Raw genomic sequence first — 20,315 nt, 5'->3', positions numbered from 1 at the left:
CCTTAAGGCTTGCACAGGTTCATTAATAGACTGGTGGGACGTTTGGGGGCAGACCTTGTAGGACAATGCACATAAGAAGTCATGTGGGTTCCTGCATGAACATCATTTTCACAGGTAAGGTAAAGGACCCCTGGATGGCTAAGTCCAGTCAAAGGCGACTATGGGGTTGTGGCGCTCATCTCGCTTTCAGGCCGAGGGAGCCGGCGTTTGTCCGCAGACACCTTTCTGGGTCATGTGGCCATCATGACTAAACCACTTCTGGCGCAACGGGACACTGTGAGGGAAACCAGAGCACACGGAAATGCTGTTTACCTTTCCACTGGAGCGGCACATATTTATCTACTTGCATTGGTGTGCTTTCAGACTGCTAGGTAGGCAAGAGCTGGAACAGAACAACGGGAGCTTACCCCGTCACAGGGATTTGAACCACGGACCTTCTGATTGACAAGCCCAATGTGATGCTGCAGAAATGGGGTTTCTGGATTACACTTGAAGAATGTGGTGGCAAATGAACAGAATCCTCAGGCCTTCTCCTATACACCGAAGTAGACCGTAGTAATTCTGTGCCATGAGCATGGCAGCAATAAAAAAAGGTAAAGGACCCCTGACAGTTAAGTCCAGTCGCGAACGACTCTGGGGTTGCAGCACTCATCTCGCTTTACTGGCCGAGGGAGCCGACGTTTGCCGCTTCTGGCAAACCAGAGCAGTGCACGGAAACGCCGTTTACCTTCCCGCCAGAGCGGTACCTATTTATCTACTTGCACTTTGACGTGCTTTCGAACTGCTAGGTGGGCAGGAGCAGGGACCGAGCAACGGGAGCTCACCCCGTCGCGGGGATTTGAACCGCCGACCTTCCGATCAGCAATCCCTAGGCTCAGTGGTTTAGACCACAGCGCCACCCGCGTCCATTTTAGGGTGGAGTATTGGCAGCAATACTCCACCCTAAAATGTAACGGGGAGACATTGATAACCCACCCCCTTAAAAATGGAAACAAATTATCATCTTACAAAATAAGTTTTGTTTCGAGAGCAATGCATTAGTGCACTATAATTCTTGTTCTGATGGCGAACAGGGCATTGGAACATAGTTTTCCTCCAGTCCCTACCCTTCGCCAACAAAAAGAGGATTCCCTTCAAACACAATCACACTTAAGAGGTGTTATTATTGAAGTTATTGACCACAGTTAATACTAGGTAGGATGAAATGGAATTTGAAATGAGCTGGTTAATAATCCCTCATTAGGATGGAGCCGATTTAGTACAAACTGCAATTAAAACCTAAGTTGACATAGCTCTTAACTGCAGTTAGAGGGATTCACTTTGGAGAAGACTGGAAAGGAAGAGTGTGCATGTTTTCTTTTCTCATGACCTGCTTCAAGTATCTCAACTCAGGATGATATTCTCAGCTTTCCATCTATTTTAACCCTGTTTGCTGGAATTGCTGAAGAAGCAGCCCTCCTTTGTTCACACATTCCAGCAGAACACCCCCTGACTCATTATGTTTTAGGTGTATACCTTAAAATGTAAACAGTGATGTACATTCAAATTTTCCAGGGAGCCCTGGTTGGTTGACTTCAGTGGCTGAATTACCTTTGTATCTTGGGAAACAGCCCAGAGACAGTGAGCTGAGATTTACCCAGCAAAATTTTTCGCACAGTTGCTCTCATTCTTGCTTCAGAAAATGGTTTTTAGCAAAACCCAAGTTCAAGATTCATCATGTTATCCGTCATCATAAATAGCACAAATGATGTTTAGCAGCTTGCACTTATCTCAGTTTATTTAACTTTATCTGAGTGTTTCGAAATCAAAACAATTAGGCCGTGTGTTTAGAATAAGCGACAAGTTGGAGGAAGTCTCACACTTGGTCTTACTGCGTGTTTAGCTATTGCTAAGCAAATATTACTGGATTTTAACTGGATCTGGAAAATTAATATTTGGCCTTTCCATAGATGATGATTTGAAAGGTCTAAGGGACAAATGAAACTGCCACCTGCAGACATATAAATCAGAGGTTCTAACAACTAAATAATTCACACATATCCATGTTGTTCACCTAATTTTCTAATAGCTGCAATAATTAGAGGAAATTGTATGTCAAAGCAGCAATAATATTTGGAGAAATTAAGTTGAAATGCTCTTAAATATAAAACACTCCTAAATACTCAAAAACACTTAAATCGCTTGTCACTTAAATTCTGCATGTGTCCAATTTCCTAAAATTAGTCACACATGCAACCTTAACTCCTGCTGTGCAGCCTTGTAAGGTGGTAATAAAAGATAACAGACTTTGAAGGAAGAAAAAGTCTTACTTGGTAAAAAAAAATATTGAAGAATGGAACGGTTCCTGCAAGATTTAAGTTCCAGTTTTGCGTAAAAGATTTCATTATATACCTGTCATTGCTTGTGTGCATAATTCGCCTGTCAGTCAGCCCCATCCTCCTTCAGAGGGAACTGAACTAGGAACTTTTCGCTTGGAAAAACCTTTTTTATTTTTATATTAAAGCAACAATGTCTGACCTTCTGTTAGTAGTGAATATAGGCTAGCTGCTTTTATAACGCCTGCATAACGCCTATGTAGTTCACATTACTCAATCAAGTTTACAAAAAATAGCTGCTTCTCCATTAGCTGTGGTGTTAACTTAGTGCTCAGTGACGGAACATGAACAAAGATGAAGTGGGAGCCATCTTAGCCAAATTCAAGGCATATTCATTTCATAAACAATTGTCTTTTTTAATATATAAATTTTTATTAGTTTTTTGACATACCATTTTCAACAGTAGTTAAACATGCTTTTACATCTTATTCAGTTTTTTTGACTTCCATCATTCCCGTCTGAAAATTTTCCAATCTAATCTCTTAGTAAGCATTTCTTATTTTCCCTATTACATTTCAAACTCATAACCAATATCTCTATCTTTTTCCACTTTGTAACACTTCGTATATTTCTCCTTACAAAGCTTCTTGTGGTCCTACTAGCGTAATTTGTTGATTACAGTTGCTCTTCAAATAATTCATATTCATCTTCCAATCTTCTGTAAATCTCTGGTCCCGCAGGTTTCGAATCCTTCCTGTCATTTTGTCCAATTCTGCATAGTCCGTTAATTTCGTCTGCCGTTCTTCTTTCGTCGGAATTTCTTCTTGCTTCCATTTCTGGGCTAACAATACTCTTGCCTCATCTCATAAACAATTGTCATCTGGGGCGTGTTTCTGCTGTTAAAAGGAAAATGCAAAAAGCCAAATATCCCACTAAGTCTTTTGGCGTGTCTGGAGTAGCTCTCTGTATCCCAACCATAAAATTCATAAATGACATTTCTTGGAAATGTTAGGAACTGTCCTCTTGGGTTTCCATTTCCTCATTTTGCTCAGTGTGGCCATCCAGAAAAAAAGGAGTACCGGTAAATGGTGTCTGGCCAAGTTGTGACTCTCCAACCCACACAAGATCCAGTGCCTTCTTTTGACACTTATTCAATAGTAGAAACTTACATAAGGTGATCACATTTTTTGTGCTTTATGTTGAATCAGTACAATTGGTTCATTCTTTAGTTCAGAGTGACTTTTTTTGAATTATGTCACGTCAGAAGCTACAATGATTCATGGTCATGCTTATTGTGGATTCATGCCCCATGGTTAATCATAGCTGACAGTTTACTGAAAACATACAAATGACTCCTGCTTTGCTGCTTCCTTCCAGCCAACAGGAGCAACAAAGCATAGTTTTCTGACCAATCTTTGGCTCTGTACAAACCATGGTGTTAAGCCAAGGTTTGTTAAAACGTGTTCTCCCTAGCAGAGAGTGTGTGTTGCGGTGGGGGATACAAGCCGCCCCATTGTTGCTGGGCGGATTTGTAGAGGGAGCCAGGCAGTGAATGGGTTAATCGGGTCGCTGGGGAGAACTGCTTGTTGCCAATTTTGAAGGGGGGGTCAGAGGTTTTAAATAGTGGTTGCCCAACTTTGGGCGTCCTCTTGGCTGCTTGCAGCGGATCACCTGCCCACCCTCCCTGTATTGGGTGGGTTGTTCGCTTGACCTTGCTATGCCTGTCATGGGGTCGTCTGCTTTGAGGCAGGGGCCTGGTAGGAATTTGTCCATTTGGCTGATTGGCTGGTGCCATTTGGTTTTTGCCTACTGCATAGCAAATTGTCACAACTTGTAAGGTTGGCAGTTAGGCATTGGTTCAAATTGGTTGGTGGAGGGGTAAGTGCCTACCCCTCCAATGGTGGTGCGGAAAGGGAATTCCGTTAAAGGAATCCAGGGGCTTGCCATTCTTTTTGTCCTTGTCCCTGGCATCGGACTTGGGCCGTGCAAGCCAACAGGAGAATGAGGGTGAGAAGTGAGGGACTGAGGCCCAGCTTCATTTTCTCCCCAAAATTTGTTTCCCTCACTGGCTTCCACTGGAATCCAGAAGTCAGTTCTGTCCCTGGGCAAGGACAGATAGTCGGAACCAATGCCTAAGCAACCACTCACTTGGGTGTATTTAAATAAAGTTGTGGCCAAAATAGTGCCAAAAACCCAAACCAAAATTGATGTGTGATGTGGCTTGGGGACCTCGACACACAACTATATTTGACTGTGACGTGCAAACTGGGCCACAGTCACTACCAAATTTGAGAGGAATGCGCATTGCCTGTGTCAATGTGTCACACTGAATCATAGTTTAGTACCGTACAGCGTGCATGAGCAGGGTGTAAATGATAGCAAGTCTTCTTTTTTAATTTTTAAAATGATTTTATTGATACATCAGAAAAACAACAACAAAACAGAAGAAAAAACAGAAAGAATATACAGCAATAAAAATATATTAAAAGGTAAAGGGAACCCTGACCATTAGGTACAGTCGTGACCGAGTCTGGGGTTGCGGCACTCATCTCGCTCTATAGGCCAAGGGAGCCAGTGTACAGCTTCCGGGTCATGTGGCCAGCATGACTAAGCCGCTTCTGGCGAATCAGAGCAGCACACGGAAACGCCGTTTACCTTCCTGCCAGAGCGGTACCTATTTATCTACTTGCACTTTGACGTGCTTTCGAACTGCTGGGTTGGCGTGCTTTCGAACTGCAAAGGGAGCTCACCCCGTTGTGGGGATTCAAACCACTGACCTTCTGATCGGCACGTCCTAGGCTCTGTAGTTTAACCCACAGCGCCACCCGCGTCCCACAAAAAGATATTAGAAATTAGATAATGACAATAAAAGTTACAATCAGCGAAACCTAAACATTTACACCACATAAATATAAATAACATAAAATTTTGACTTCCTTCACCCTGATATCGGCTTTTTAATTTATTTCTTTTCAACTGTTTTCTTTCTGAAATATTATTATGATTGTCTCGCATACATAACCTAAGAATTATGAATAATATTGCAGAAATTAATCAAAACAAGTCCAGGTTTTCACTTGGGGACTCTCTTTTATAAAGTAATCTTTACACTTTTCCCACTCTGTTCTGAACTTTTGTTTAGGTTGGTCTCCGATTACCTCTGTTAGTTTAGCCAATTCAATGTGATCCAGTAATTTCTCTTGCCATTCTTTTGTTGGTGTGTACCGTATTTTTTGCTCTATAACATGCACCAGACCATAACACGCACGTAGTTTTTAGAGGAGGAAAACAAGAAAAAAATATTCTAAACGAAACAGTGGATGTATGATTTTTGTGGTTCATGCTGTGGCCACAGGCATGTGATCTGACAGTGAGTTTGGAGTAGCCCAATGCAAAAATCCTGAGGATCCATGTGGATCCGTGCTTTGTAACCACGTTTTAAGTGGGGAGGGAAGGAAAAGCACTCAAGGGACAAGGATGTGTAAGTGGCTCCTCTCCTTTCCCGCTTTGCTCCTTTAAAGCAAGCAGGCTCTCTGTCCCTCTCTCCTCTCCACTCAGCGGCTCTTCTCCCGCTTTGCTGTTTCAAAGCGAGCCACGGAGGAGGGAAGGAAGGGGAACCATGGATCCTCTGCTCACGACTGCAGCAGATCCCCCGCCACCCGTAGGCATTCGCTCCATAACACGCACAGACATTTCCCCTTACTTTCTAGGAGGAAAAAAGTGAGTGTTATGGTGCAAAAAATACGGTAATCCTTTTTCCAGTTCTTAGCAATTAAAATGATAGCAAGTCTTGTTCTTCTGCTCTCCCCCCTTTCCTCCGATGCTGCTGGGGGGAGAAGTTCTGAGACTTTTGGTTCCACTTCACATAAATTCTGGTTAAAATTGACTGTGGCTAGTTGTTGTTTTTAAGTATCTTCAGAGCATTCGAACATAAGCTGACTTGTTCAAAGCAGGGTGGAATTGATTTAAATTAAATCGATTTAAATCACTAGTCAGTAAGACTTGATTTATTATTATTTTTTTACAGGAAGACTCATTCTTGCTGGTATAATCTTAATATTTACAACCAGATGAAGGTTTCATTTTTGGAATAAGAAATTTTCAGAGTAGTTTTTACAGCTATATTAAAAATTTCTGATTTGGTTATACGATTAGAAATACATAGGCAGATAATTATGAAATTATTGTGAGGTTTAATAAGTTAACTGCTTATATTTGCACAACTTTTCTGCTGTACTTCATTGGAAGGAGAAAAATAATCATTAGTCACAATTTAAACAATTTAACTAAAACAATAACATTATAGCATATGTATCCATGTTTGTTAACTGATGTGGTTAAACGATTTTTTTTTAAAAAAACCCTTAGACTGAGTTTTAGCACATATGAAAAACTTAAAACAAATTCTTATTTCCTGATGAATAGCCTTTGGACTATAATGTACCTTAAATAGAAAACTAGAAAGATTTTTCCTCCAAAAGGATTTTATTCTAAAAACCGATTAAATAAAAAAAATGATTTAAATAAAAAAAAATCTGATTTTTTTTAAAATTATAAAATATAAATACCCTGCAAGCCGGTCCCACAGCTGCCTCTGGACCTGGAGGAGGAATGCACTCTGCACGCGCTCAGGAGCACATCTCGGCACCACCCACTCACCACCGTTGTTGACAATCAGCAGCCGCTCCGTCGGTCCATCCCTGGAGAGCTCCCAGGCGGCATGTACCACGTGCTGCGGCCCGTCGTCCGAGGCCAGGTTGGTGGGCAGGCGGCGCACAGCTCACCCTCCACCGCCAAGCCAGGTGCCAGGTGCGGGGCCAGCAAGCGCGCCAAGCTCTGGCTGAAGACCTACTACGCGCCCGTCACGATGCCCATGGCGCAGCCGAGACCTGCCGCCCGCCCACCAGCCTCTCTGTCCATGGGTTTACCTCAGTGTGCGGGCGGCAAGGCTTCAGATTGGCTGCAGGAACTTCCTGCAGCCAATCCGAAGCTGCGCCAGCGTCGCCACCCGCCCAGAAGCTGTGCCAGCGTCGCGAAAGTCAGTCCCTGCGCGGCGAGGCATCCGCAGCACGCGGGGACTGACCGAGCAGGTGGCAGGGTCCGCGGGCAGATTTACGAGCTTGGCGGGCCGCCTTGGGCCCCCCCCCCGGGCCTTAGTTTGCCTACCCCTGATATAATATATTGTCTTTCGCCTCTTCCATTTTTGTGTGTCCATGTTGTGCTCACCTGAGCAACAACAATTTGTTTCCTTACTTTTATTCTTCTAATTAAGTATGCAGCCATTACTTTACAGCAATGCTTCAATTAAACCCTCTGAACCCCTGAAGACATTGTTGCTGTCAGTAAGCCTGCTTTCTAATATGAAATGAAGTCTGCTGTGCGAGTTCATGCTTTTCAATAAATAAATAAATAAAATTACAAATGAGGCATATTAGCAGTAGCTTTTCTGTCGGTGGTTGTTGTCTTAATAATTTTATGATTCTGAGGATGTATTATATAATGTTCTTTAATTAACCTTTTATTGGGTTCTTGTAGCTGTGCTGGGTTGTGTTTTTTTTCCGCCCCGTGAATTTCTGCTTCATGATCTCATTACTTACAAATGTTAATATATCCTGCTTCTTCTCATTATTTTTTTAAATCTTTAATAATTATTTTGCTTTGTTTCAGTGCAGGTTATGCCACCATTTTATCAAACCATCCAGTCACTTAGGTATTCAGGTATTCAAGTAGTATACACTACTTCAGTTCTTATTTCACTGAATTCTATACTAAATTATTAGAACAAATCACACTTTGCTAAAGGTTATTTTCTGCTGTTTCTTTACACACACACACACACACACACACACACACACAGGATTTAAAATATATTTATAGATCCTTCAGGATTTCTTTTAATAACAATGTTTTCTCCAGTAGTAGTACATTTTGCTTCCAAATTAACTTATGGATTTTAAGATAAACTATCAATATATATTTTTTTAAGTCTGAAGATGGCAAAAACACTAGATTTATTAACAAAGCTAAGTTGGACTGGGCTTGCAGTTGCATGTACAGTGGTGCCTCGCAAGACGAAAAGAATCCGTTCCGCGAGTCTCTTCGTCTTGCGGTTTTTTCGTCTTGCGAAGCAAGCCCATTAGCGGCTTAGCGGATTAGCGCTATTAGCGGCTTAGCGGGCTTAGCGGATCAGCTGATAAGCGGTTTAGCGGATTAGCAGATCAGCTGATAAGCGGCTTAGCAGATCAGCTGTTAAGCGGCTTAGCGGCTTAGGATCAGCTGATAAGTGGCTTAGCGGCTTGGGGAAAAGGGGGGGGGGAGGAAAAAACCCCGCAGGAACTCGCAAGACATTTTCGTCTTGCGAAGCAAGCCCATAGGAAATTCATTTTGCGAAGCACCTCCAAAACGGAAAACCCTTTCGTCTAGCGGGTTTTCCGTCTTGCGAGGCATTCATCTTGCGGGGCACCACTGTATCTGTAATGCATTTAAAATGTGGAGCACGATCTAACCAGAGTTCCCATTGAGGTCATTGGGGGAAATTTATGCATGCGTTCATCTCTGCCATTGAAATCAATGCCGTTTTAAAACCTATTAATACATTTCTATGACGACCTTCATATCTCAGGGCAGCTTTCACCATGAAAACGGGGGAAAAATAAAAGATGCAACAAAATTAAAATAGCGAATAAAACTAGCAGCAAAAAATAATCGCTGATTAAAAGCCTGGTAGATCCATATAAATCTACATATTCATATATTGCTATATTTATTATTATTAATTTTATAGATTGTATTTTATGGATAAAAATAGTCTACGGATTATTATTTTTTTAAGCCTACTTGGTGACCCCAAAGAGAAACTCTATGCCTGGCAAACCTTCCTTGGGAGAGAACTCAGTAAGCAGAATAGCACCATTGAGAAGACCCTCTTCCCAGTCACCACCCACATACCGTATTGGCCCAAATATAAGCCGCACCCACAAATAAGCTGCATACCGTATTGGCCCAAATATAAGCCTCACCCACAAATAAGCCACATCTTTAAAATTTGGCGGCTTGGGGGAGGGGTGAGAGCTGCGACAATTTGCTACGCAGTAGGCAAAAACCAAATGGCCCCAGCCAATCAGCCAGATGGACAAAATTCCTACCGGGCCTCTGCCCCAAGAGCAGACGACCCCATGACAGGCATAGCAAGGTCAAAGCGAACAACCCTAATTCTAGGGAGGGGGGGACGGGCAATGCGATGCACGGGCGAAAAGAGGAAGCCCTAGCCTCGTGCAAGGAGTTTTAGCATTTCTGGCTGTCAATCAACAAATGGCAACATTAACTTCTTCCCAACAACAAGGGAAGCCCCAATCGCATCAGTGGCCAATGATCAATTAGCCCGCCCCCAACTTTGGAGTGTCCTGGCAGCCCCCACCGCAACACGTGCTCTCCGTGAAGGAGAACACGCTATATAGTGTTTTAGGTGGATAAGCACAAGCACAGTGTAGGACTTGACTTGGTATTAGTATATAGATAAGGCGAATTGTCTCATCTCAAGGTATATCCTGAAATCCCTCGTGAGAAAAAAAGAGTCATTTGTTCAACTGTTGTTTTTCTGTGTTATTAGTTCACATGACATCATTTATAGCTGAAATTAGATCGCTCGGTATCAGTGTTGATACTCTGGATGAAACAGGACTTCACTAATTAATCTTGACATTTTCAGCCACAATTATTTTCTTATATAAAGTGGCTTGAACTAGATGGTGACATTCAGATTCAGTTTCAGTTCCTGATACAGGGAGGGGGAGGGTCTGTTCCACCCAAATATTAAAAAAGCGACAAAGAGTCAATATACTTCTAATTCTATCCCAATAAGTTAGTGTTGTCCGTTTTAGAATATCATTTATGAAAGTGATGCCATGTCAAAATACGTTTAGATCAGGCATGGGCAAACTCCAGTCCTCCAGATGTTTGGGATTACAATTCCCATCACCCCTAGCTAACAGTACCAGTGGTCAGGGATGATGGAAATTGTAGTCCCAAACATCTGGAGGACCAGAGTTTGCCTATGCCTGGTTTGGATTCATGCTCGTCCTGATAATGTTTCCATTTAAACAACGTGGGTTGTTGTGAACCATAATTTCCCTACAGTTTCAAGATTTTCCTCAATAATCCTTCTGACCAGCAAGGACCCATGCCTGACCTCCCTAGGCTCATTTTGATAGATATGGAGTTCACCCATGGACATCCTTCCTATTTTCCTTTCAGGCTGAAAGAATTGTTATATATATATATATATATATATATATGTATATATATATATATGGTGGTGCCCCGCAAGACGAATGCCTCGCAAGACGGAAAACCCGCTAGACGAAAGGGTTTTCCGTTTTGGAGGTGCTTCGCAAAACGAATTTCCTATGGGCTTGCTTCGCAAGACGACAATGCCTTGCGAGTTCCTGCAGGGTTTTTTTCCCTCCCCCCCCTTTTCCCCAAGCCGCTAAGCCGTTTATCAGCTGATCCTACGCCGCTAAGCCGCTTAACAGCTGATCCGCTAAGCCGCTTATCAGCTGATCCGCTAAGCCGCTAAGCCGCTTATCAGCTGATCCGCTAAACCGCTAATAGCGCTAAGCCGCTAAGCCGCTAACGGGCTTGCTTCGCAAGATGAAAAAACCGCAAGACAAAGAGACTCGCGGAACGGATTCTTTTTCGTCTTGCGAGGCACCACTGTATATATATATTTAACAAGGGTTTGGATCCTGATTTCTCAGAAGTAGAGTTCTGCTCACAAGGAAAGGGGAAGGTGGTAGTTTTGCAAATCCCCTCCTACAGCTCTCTGAAAATCTGCTCTGGGGGAGCCTCTGAGGATTGGGGTACCCTTCAGAGCAACTGAGAGGTTTCATGGAGGAAAGGAAATAGCCAATAATCTCCCCACCCTCCTTTCTCCTTGATACGATACAATACGATATCTTTATTGTCATTGTCCCATACAGAACAATGAAATTGAAAAATCTACATAAGACATTCAAAACCCCCTAAAAACTCTGAAACCCCATTTTAAAATACAATATACTCCTATAGAGACTCCTTATACTGTGTTTAAAACCAGAATTGCATTTGGGTAGAAACTGTTTCTCAGGCGGCTGCTCCTAGTCTTTATAACCCTGTACCTTCTTCCAGAAGGCAGAAGCTGAAAGAGATCATTTCCGGGGTGCGTACTATCCTGCGCTATCTCTGCCGCTTTCTTATGGCACCTGGCAGCATAGATTTGATCTAAGGTGGGAAGAGTGCACCCAATTATTCTCTCTGCAGTCTTTACAACCTTGGACAGCATTGTTTCCCCCCTCGCTGTGCAGCTCCCAAACCACACACACAGACCATAAGTTAACACACTCTCAACAGTACAATGGTAAAATGCCATCAACAGGTCCTTTGATCCTGCATTATTATTATTTTTATTAAAGATTTTCTTGTTTTACAGAAGTATGTGTCATGTCTCTCGTATTTTTTCCATGTAACATTTTTACAAATCCGTTTCATTCGTTGAGACATTAGGGGGAGAGAAAAAGGGGTGGAGGGGGGGGGAGAAGGGTGGGGGTGGGGTCGGGTGGCGATGTTTCTATTATGCTTAATGTATGTAGGGTTTGGTGTCAGAGTTGCTCGTGCCAGTTCTCTGCTGTTCACTTGTGTTCCTTTGGTGGTGAGAGAGGTTGGGGTTGGCCTAGGGTGTGATTGTTAACTTGTGATTGGCTGTAGTGATCTTTGTTTTCATGTGTGGGTGAGGTGGGTGGGTGTTTTGGATCAGGTTAGCCATATTGATCTGTATGCTGTTGGTGGATTATTGTCATTGTCTTGTTGGGCTGTGTATGTGATAAAGGGGAGCCTTCTTCTTCTGTTTGTCCCTGTGTCAGTTTCAGTTTATCGGTTAATTTTTCTAGTAAGGCTGTTTCCCGTACTATTTGGTGCCATTGGTCCATGCTTACTCCTGACAGGTCTCTCCAGTGTCTGGTTATAGTGTTTCTGGCTGCTGAAAGTAGGTGGGTTATGAATTATTTGTGGTGTAAATGGGCATTGTTGTCTTGGAAGATGTTTAGTAGGGCCAATTCCTGGGGTGATGTTTAATACTTGCTTAGTTATTTTACATATTTCTCGTATGGCTGTTGTCCAGAATAGTTGGATTTTGGGGCAATCCCACCACATGTGGAGGTATGTGCCTGTGGATGTGACCCTCTCCAGCATTTTGGTGAGGTTCCTGAATGTATTAGCGCTAGAGAAAGAAAACAGGTCCTTTGAGAGATTGTTTTTCCAGAGAATTCTCCACCACTGGGTTGGAGGCACTCGCAGAAAGGCTTGCCTACACTCACTATGTTCAGCTACATTTATCAGGATTTTTAAAAATGAATTTGCTGTAAGGAAATTCTGCTCTTTCCACTTTCCAGTTTCTGCTCACATGATGAGGGTTTGTGAGCATGTGTCTCAGTTGCTTCCCCCCTTTCTATCCAGCCTTACCATTCTAACTGCTTCGTGAAACGGTGGAAAGAAAGCAACACCAGATCATGTATTTTCCAAGTCTTGTTGCATCAGAGGTATGGAGCGGTTGTTGGCATCAGTAAGGCTGGAATTCCTAGACGTTTGCTTTTCTGTTTGGAGTGTAATCCATAAGTATTAACAACTGCTCTAAATCCAAATCATATTATTTAACATTAAAATGCACATTTTCAAAATCTCTTTAGGGTTTGACCCACTCGTCTTCAGAAGATTGGGATCTTGCTGCACACAGCGAAGCGCTGGCATCTCAGAAAACAAAATTCATTTTCAAGTATGTATGAATACATTTATATTTCATTTCTACTTTACTGTACCTTATCTGTTTTTTTACTTTTTTAAAAGAAAAACCTCGTACATCTTTTGGATGTATAAATGGGTGTGTTTATGTATGGCTCGTGACATTCTGCCTATCGTAGATCAAATAATATAGTTCCTTAAATCAATTTGTTGAAGAGAAATGGCAGATATTTACACCGGGTAGATTTCAGGATGCTTGAAAGCCTCTTTATTGTCACATTACCTGGGGCCAAACTAGATGTGACATGGGAGATATATGCCTAGACCTTCCAATTTGCTTAAAGTAGCTGAGGGGCAAGGATGGGAAAAATAGGGTTTGCATAGCGGGCAGAGAGGATTTTAACTTTCTCCAGCATGTGATTTCCCCAACCCCTCTCTCCAAGCTTCTGTTAGCTCTGGAAGGAGAAAAAAGTTAGGTGTCTGCCCCCAACCCCAGGCTAATAGTAACCACGGTGGTGTTTTTAATTGGAGTACACTGCATTGTGGGATGGGGAGAAAAGGTTAACTCCCTCATTTCCATGTAACCCCCTGTGTAACTCACAAACCTCCCCCTGTGACATGGAAGAAGGCATTGTGAGATCTGGTCATGCCAGAATGGAAAAAGCAACATGAGTTCTTATAATGCAAAATTCAAATGGCAACTGATATACAGTGGTAACTCTGGTTATGTACTTAATTCGTTCTGGAGGTCCGTTCTTAACCTGAAACTGTTCTTAACCTGAAGCACCACTTTAGCTAATGGGGCCTTCCACTGCCGCCACGCCGCCGCAGCACGATTTCTGTTCTCATCCTGAAGCAAAGTTCTTAACCCGAGGTACTATTTCTGGGTTAGCAGAATCTGTAACCTGAAAGCGTATGTAACTCGAGGTACCACTGTATTCAAGTTGGCACCCCTGGATGAGTTTGGGCATTCACTATTTGGCCTTGCTCTCATATCACAGTAAAGGCCTGTAGATTACTAAAAAGGTAAAGGTAAAGGTACCCCTGATCATTAGGTCCAGTCACGGACGACTCTGGGGTTGCGCGCTCATCTCGCTCTATAGGCCGAGTTAGCCGGCATTTGTCCGCAGACAGCTTCCGGGTCATGTGGCCAGCAAGACTAAGCCGCTTCTGGCAAAACCAGAGCAGCGCACAGAAACGCTGTTTACTTTCCCCCCAGAGCGTTACCATGTCTATGTCCTCTCCTGCCGACCCTGATTGTAATGAAATAACATTTCACCAGCATGTATGTAATTGCAAGTCTCTCTCCCTGCTCCCTAATTTGCCGTTCTCATTCTTCACCATGCTTTCTTCTGCTCTTTCTGTATATCATCATATCATTCTGCTTCAGCTAAACCAAATTAAGAACAGCATGGTCCAAATGAGAGCGTTAGTTTTGGTGGGTGGTGGATGAAAAGATGGAGGAGATGGAGCAGCCGATCTCTGACCCGCTGATGGCTTTGAACTGCAGGGGAAGTGATAGTAAGATTTGGGCGGTGGGGGGGCAGGCGTATTATGTTAGCGGCAACCTTTCTGCATAGCTGCCACCTTCAATTATGTTACATTTGCGTTACTCGCTTTGGCGTTTTTTGAATTCAAGGATCTCTGTGGTCAGATCGTTAACGAGCAGGAAGCAACGAGTTTCCTAATCAGATAAAGATTTGCCAAATATAAATATTCCGGTAAGAAGGTGCCTTGTTCTCCTATCTGATATTTAAACCTGCTTGCGGTGACAGTGGTGAGGCGGTTAAGAGCACCTGGCTAAAAACAGCAAATCTGGGAGCATACTCTCAAATTCAGAACTGCTTGTGATTTTTGCATTCTAGCTGGTTTTAAGGAAGTCTCAGTGGCAGTGTTGAAAACCGCAGGTACCTGGTAACTGAATGGAGCTAGATTTAGCAATAATAATAATAATAATAATAATAATAATAATAATAATAATAGTAATACAAATTTTTATTTATACCCTGCCCTCCCTGGCCAGAGCCGGGCTCAGTGCGGCCAACATCAGTAAAATTACAATAAAAAATTAATGGGGGGAAAACCCCAATTTAAAATACAGGTTAAAATGCAATTTAAAATGCAGCCTCATTTTAAAAGTAGCCCATAGATCAAAACCATAAGGGGAGGGAAACATAAGGGTCAGACTGAGTCCAAACCAAAGGCCAGGCGGAACAGCTCTGTCTTGCAGGCCCTGCGGAAAGATGTCAAGTCCCGCAGGGCCGTAGTCTCTTGTGACAGAGCGTTCCATCAGATCGGGGCCAGTACAGAAAAGGCCCTGGCCCTAGTTGAGACCAATCTAACCGCCTTGCGGCCTGGGACCTCCAAAATGTTGCAATTGAAGCCCTAAATCAAAGTGTGTGTGTGTTTGTTCGTGTGTGTTTGTTTTAACCAAGATTTCAGATAACTTAATAAACCCTTTCAATATAGGCCTGCATGCCTTACCCCTATTACCTTCCCATGTATATCTTGTTAAAATTACTGTATGTATCAAGAAGACAGTAAACACCATTTTTCATTTTGTCTCAAAATAAAAGAATGGAAAACTGTGATTCCCCCCCCCCCCAAAAAAAACCCACATGAGAATATTTCTTTGTGTGCTTATAGGAAGATGGGAAATATGCGGGGGAAGAGAAAGAGAGGTGTTTTGTTTACTACCAGTTAGCAAAAACTCTGTCTACAAAAAACGGTACATTTTCTTATTTAACAATAAACAAACGTGGTGGCGTAATAGCAAGCTCAATAAAATCACACACCCTTGCGTAGAATTTTAATGTGCTCCATAATAGCTAATGACTTGAAGCTTTCTTTCTTTCTTTCTTTCTTTCTTTCTTTCTTTCTTTCTTTCTTTCTTTCTTTCTTTTTCCTTTCCCCCTTTCTTACATTCATGTTTCTTGTCCAATACCTCTTAATTGGAAGAGGTTAAAAATAACAAGGCATTATACTGTAGTTTAGGAATGTATCGCCAGTCATGTAATTCCACCCCGTAGTGCGACATGTAGAAACAGAAATATTTTTGCAAGCCTCACACTGAAACATGTTTTTTTCCCCCCATAATAAAAATAGCTCTGTTAATGAAAAATTAAACCAAGGCTATTGGAAAGTAGATACTTGGTTTATTAACAGTTGATTACTTGGCATTCTGAAACTGCATCATGCATAGCTTACTCATTTAAAGGCTCCATTGGATAGGCCAGGGTTGTATCAGGCCAGCTTTGGTACCAGTTCTTAACCCGAGGTTTCACTGTAACTTGAATTCATTGGTTTGGGTCCTATCCTCCAGAGCAGGAGAAAACAAGCTTGCTCCATCGAACAGCTACCTCATCCAGCCCACCTGTGAACCTACACATGGGAGCCTGCAGTTACTTTGTACATATCTAATGCAATGTACGTGGGACATGGATGGCGCTGTGGGTTAAACCACAGAGCCTAGGACTTGCTGATCAGAAGGTCGGCGGTTCGAATCCCCGCGACGGGGTGAGCTCCCATTGCTCGGTCCCTGCTCCTGCCAACCTAGAAGTTCGAAAGCACGTCAAAGTGCAAGTAGATAAATAGGTCCCGCTCTGGCGGGAAGGTAAACTGCATTTCCGTGCGCTGCTCTGGTTCGCCAGAAGCGGCTTAGTCATGCTGGCCACATGACCCGGAAGCTGTACGCCGGCTCCCTCGGCCAATAAAGCGAGATGAGCGCCGCAACCCCAGAGTCGGTCACGACTGGACCTAATGGTCAGGGGTCCCTTTACCTTTACCTTTAATGCAATGCACATTGGCAAGTACACTGAATCCTTGCATTGGGCCCCTACTCTTCACCTATGCAAATGCTCAAACTCAGAGCAAAAGGGAGAAACGAGCTAAGAGGAAGGCACATTTGGCAAACCCTCTCTGTGATCAACTCCCACCCTGTGGGAGCGTATGTCCCCAATGTGGAAGGACGTGTGGATCCAGAATTGGACTCACTGCTAAGACTGTGTTCATGGAAGACAATCTTACACAGTTATGAAGGATCACCAAAGTAGAAGAGAATGAACAAGAAGCCCAGCAGTTACTATCCCCAGGGTTCTAGTATGAGATCACCATGCGAACCAGGTCTTACAGCAGCTGAGAGAGATCACCACACTCGTGGTTAGCAGATAACAGGTCTGTCAGGCCATAACCCGGGCATAGGCAAACTCGGCCCTCCAGATGTTTTGGGACTACAACTCCCATCATCTCTAGCTAGGAGGACCAGTGGTCAGGGATAATGGGAATTGTAGTCCCAAAACATCTGGAGGGCCCAGTTTGCCTATGCCTGCCATAACCTGTCATGGATAAAAGTGTACTTCCATGTCCACAAAACTTTTCAGTTAATGCAGTTGATTCCTTTCCCATCCTGAACCTGGCGGGGCTCAGATACAATTCTAGAAAAATGATTAGCAGTGACGGACACCTGAGCACGGCATATGAAAGCACCAGGGAGGTGATAACAAGGTAATCAGGAAATTGTGTCAATCAACACAGAACATTATCCACTGATTAAATCCGCAACACTGCAGGAAATGAAACGGGGAACAAAACAGGAAGAAAGAGCTGCTGTGGTCAAGTGTGCGCTAATAGATGGTTGTCCGGACAAGAACAAGACATCACACAGAGGCTGAAGTAAACTTTCGGTTTTGAGAGACATCCCTTGCTGAGCTGAGCTGAGCATGTTTGTGAAAGAGTTGCAATCACTACGTCTAGGAAGTGAAGATCAGAAGCAGGTCATTAGTCCAACTTCATTACAGTTGCATCTCGGTTCTCGAAGGGAATCTGTTCCAGAAGTCGGTTCAACTTCCAAAAACGTTCGAAAACCGAGGCGCTGCTTCCTATTGGCCGCAGGAGCTTCCTGCACTCAATCGGAAACTGCGGCAGCCACGTCGGACGTTCGGGTTTCCAAAAAACGTTCGCAAACCGGAAAACACTCACTTCTGGGTTTGTTGCGTTCTGGAGCCAAAACATTTGAGTCGCAAGGCGTTTGAGAACCAAGGTACAACTGTATAGAAGGGGCATTGTCAGATAAGTATTACCTCCCCATGAGCCCACTTCAGATGTTGTAGCACAAGTATATACAAAAAAGCCTTCTTGTCCCTGTCTTTAGCCACCATTATTATGGCACACATGGGGTCCACGGTTTTTATTCTCCTGGGGAGAATACAAAAGGCCCCACAATGCGGAACCAATACTAGAATAAAGGAGAAGAAATGTGTCAAGTGAGATCAGGGCTGAAGTAGGACTATTCTACTTTTGTTGACCTTTCACAGCTGCTTTTGTCTTGGTCTCTTTTAAAGTTTAGGCTTAATACATTACTGTATAGCTTCTAACTTTAAAAGCAACAGCCTCAAAGCTATGTACGGCCGGGCAAGAAGAAACAAGGATAAAATCACACAAAGCTATAAAAAACAGTTTTAGCAATACAAAAATAACCGAATCATGGATGTTGCCCAAATTCCCAGGAAAACGAAAACATCTTTGCCTGGCATTGAAACAACAAGGTTGGTGGTAGGCCCCCTAGTGAGACTGTTGCTCTCCGATTTTTGTTGAATGTAACCATGTCTGTTTCCCCCTCCTCTTCCTTAGTGGTGTGACAAGAGTGGTAGAGATTTCTGGGGAAGGCGGGCCGCTGGGGATCCACGTGGTACCATATCTTTCATCATTAAGCGGAAGGTAAGGATTTGCATTGCCATTCTGATGAAAACGAACTCGGTTGTTGTTGTTATTGTTTTGTCCTAAACACCTTAAGCATAAGCATGTTGATTACAGATACGCTGAAGTAGCTCAAAGGTGTAGGGAAACAGGAGAAGATGTTTGTGTCCCTTTTGGTTCTCATAGAATCATGGAAGGGATCCCAAGGCTCATGTAGTCCAACCCCACCGCAATGCAAGAATCTCAACTAGAATATACCGTATTTTTTGCTCTATAAGACTCACTTTTTCCCTCCTAAAAAGTAAGGGGAAATGTGTGTGCGTCTTATGGAGCGAATGCAGGCTGCGCAGCTATCCCAGAAGCCAGAACAGCAAGAGGGATTGCTGCTTTCACTGCGCAGCGATCCCTCTTGCTGTTCTGGCTTCTGAGATTCAGAATTTTTTTTTTCTTGTTTTCCTCCTCCAAAAACTAGGTGTGTCTTGTGGTCTGGTGCGTCTTATAGAGTGAAAAATATGGTATACATGACAGATCCATCATGTATGTGGATTTAAGCCATCCACCTCTGCTTAAAAAGCTCCAAGGAAGGAGAGTCCACAACCACAACAAGAGCTGTTCGACAGTGGAATTTGCTGCCAAGGAGTGTGGTGGAGTCTCCTTCTTTGGAGGTCTTTAAGCAGAGGCTTGACAACCATATGTCAGGAGTGCTCTGATGGTGTTTCCTGCTTGGCAGGGGGTTGGTCTATTCCAACTCTATGATTCTATGATTCTTACTGTCAGAAAGTTCTTCCGGGTATTTAGTAGGAATCTCCTTTCTTGGAACTTGAACCCATTAGTTTGGGTCCTACCCTCCTCAGAAGCTGGAGAAAGCAAGCTTTCTCCATCCCCTATTTGACAGCCCTTTAGGTATTTGAAGATGGCTATCCTATCTCCTCTCCGCTTCCTCTTTACCAGACTAAACATATCCAGTTCCCTCAACTGTTCCTCATAAGGCTTGGTTTTCAGACCCTTGGTCATCTTGGTTGCCTTTCTCGCCACCCATTCCAGCTTGTCAACATCCTTCTTACATTGTGGTGCCCAGAACAGGATTCCACCTGTCTCTCATATCTGCGCTTCTTACTCCTTAAATAGAAACCAGCTTGACGGCATCTAAATTAAATTATGTTCCCCCTTGCAGAACATTTTGTCACATAAAGAAAATACCATATGTTTTTCTTCTTCTTGATTATCCTATATTTGATCATTTTAATATGGTGGTCAGCTGTTGCACACATGCCTTAAACTAAGAGATTCAACCTTTGCACCTCAATTTAAGACTTATCAACATTTTTACTTCAGGGTATAGTTTTCATGATGTATTTGGTCTGTTATGAAACAACATTTCCTAATCTCTTAACCATGGTCTTGTATGCTTCCTTTCCCTCTTGTGTAAATTCCCTCCCTTTGTCAGCATTAGCTGTCATGTTGAATTACACCCCACTGCTAACGCTCATCACGGGTAGCTTGAATCTAGAGTTTGAAACGTAAGTTTTGAAGCTG

At 43.1% G+C, this 20,315-nt stretch overlaps 1 protein-coding gene and 1 long non-coding RNA gene across 3 annotated transcripts in view; one reads left to right on the top strand and one right to left on the bottom strand.

Annotated features, from left to right (window-relative positions):
- The window catches only part of PARD3B (par-3 family cell polarity regulator beta), a 579,832-nt gene that overhangs the window by 156,229 nt on the left and 403,288 nt on the right, over positions 1 to 20,315 (top strand). For both annotated transcript variants that reach the window (XM_083472433.1, XM_083472434.1), the window contains exons 5-6: positions 13,034 to 13,119; positions 18,714 to 18,800. In XM_083472433.1, coding sequence (XP_083328559.1) covers positions 13,034 to 13,119; positions 18,714 to 18,800 — 173 coding nt within the window. The remainder of the gene's footprint in view (positions 1 to 13,033; positions 13,120 to 18,713; positions 18,801 to 20,315) is intronic.
- LOC310693554 overlaps positions 1 to 20,315 on the bottom strand; it is a 278,269-nt gene that overhangs the window by 58,122 nt on the left and 199,832 nt on the right. The window lies entirely within an intron of this gene.

Source organism: Podarcis liolepis (assembly GCF_965112155.1).
Source record: "Podarcis liolepis genome assembly, chromosome: 1".
NCBI classification, from domain to species: domain Eukaryota; kingdom Metazoa; phylum Chordata; class Lepidosauria; order Squamata; family Lacertidae; genus Podarcis; species Podarcis liolepis.
The sequence above is the reverse complement of the archived record's forward strand: the minus strand, read 5'-3'. Positions and strand labels throughout refer to the sequence as shown.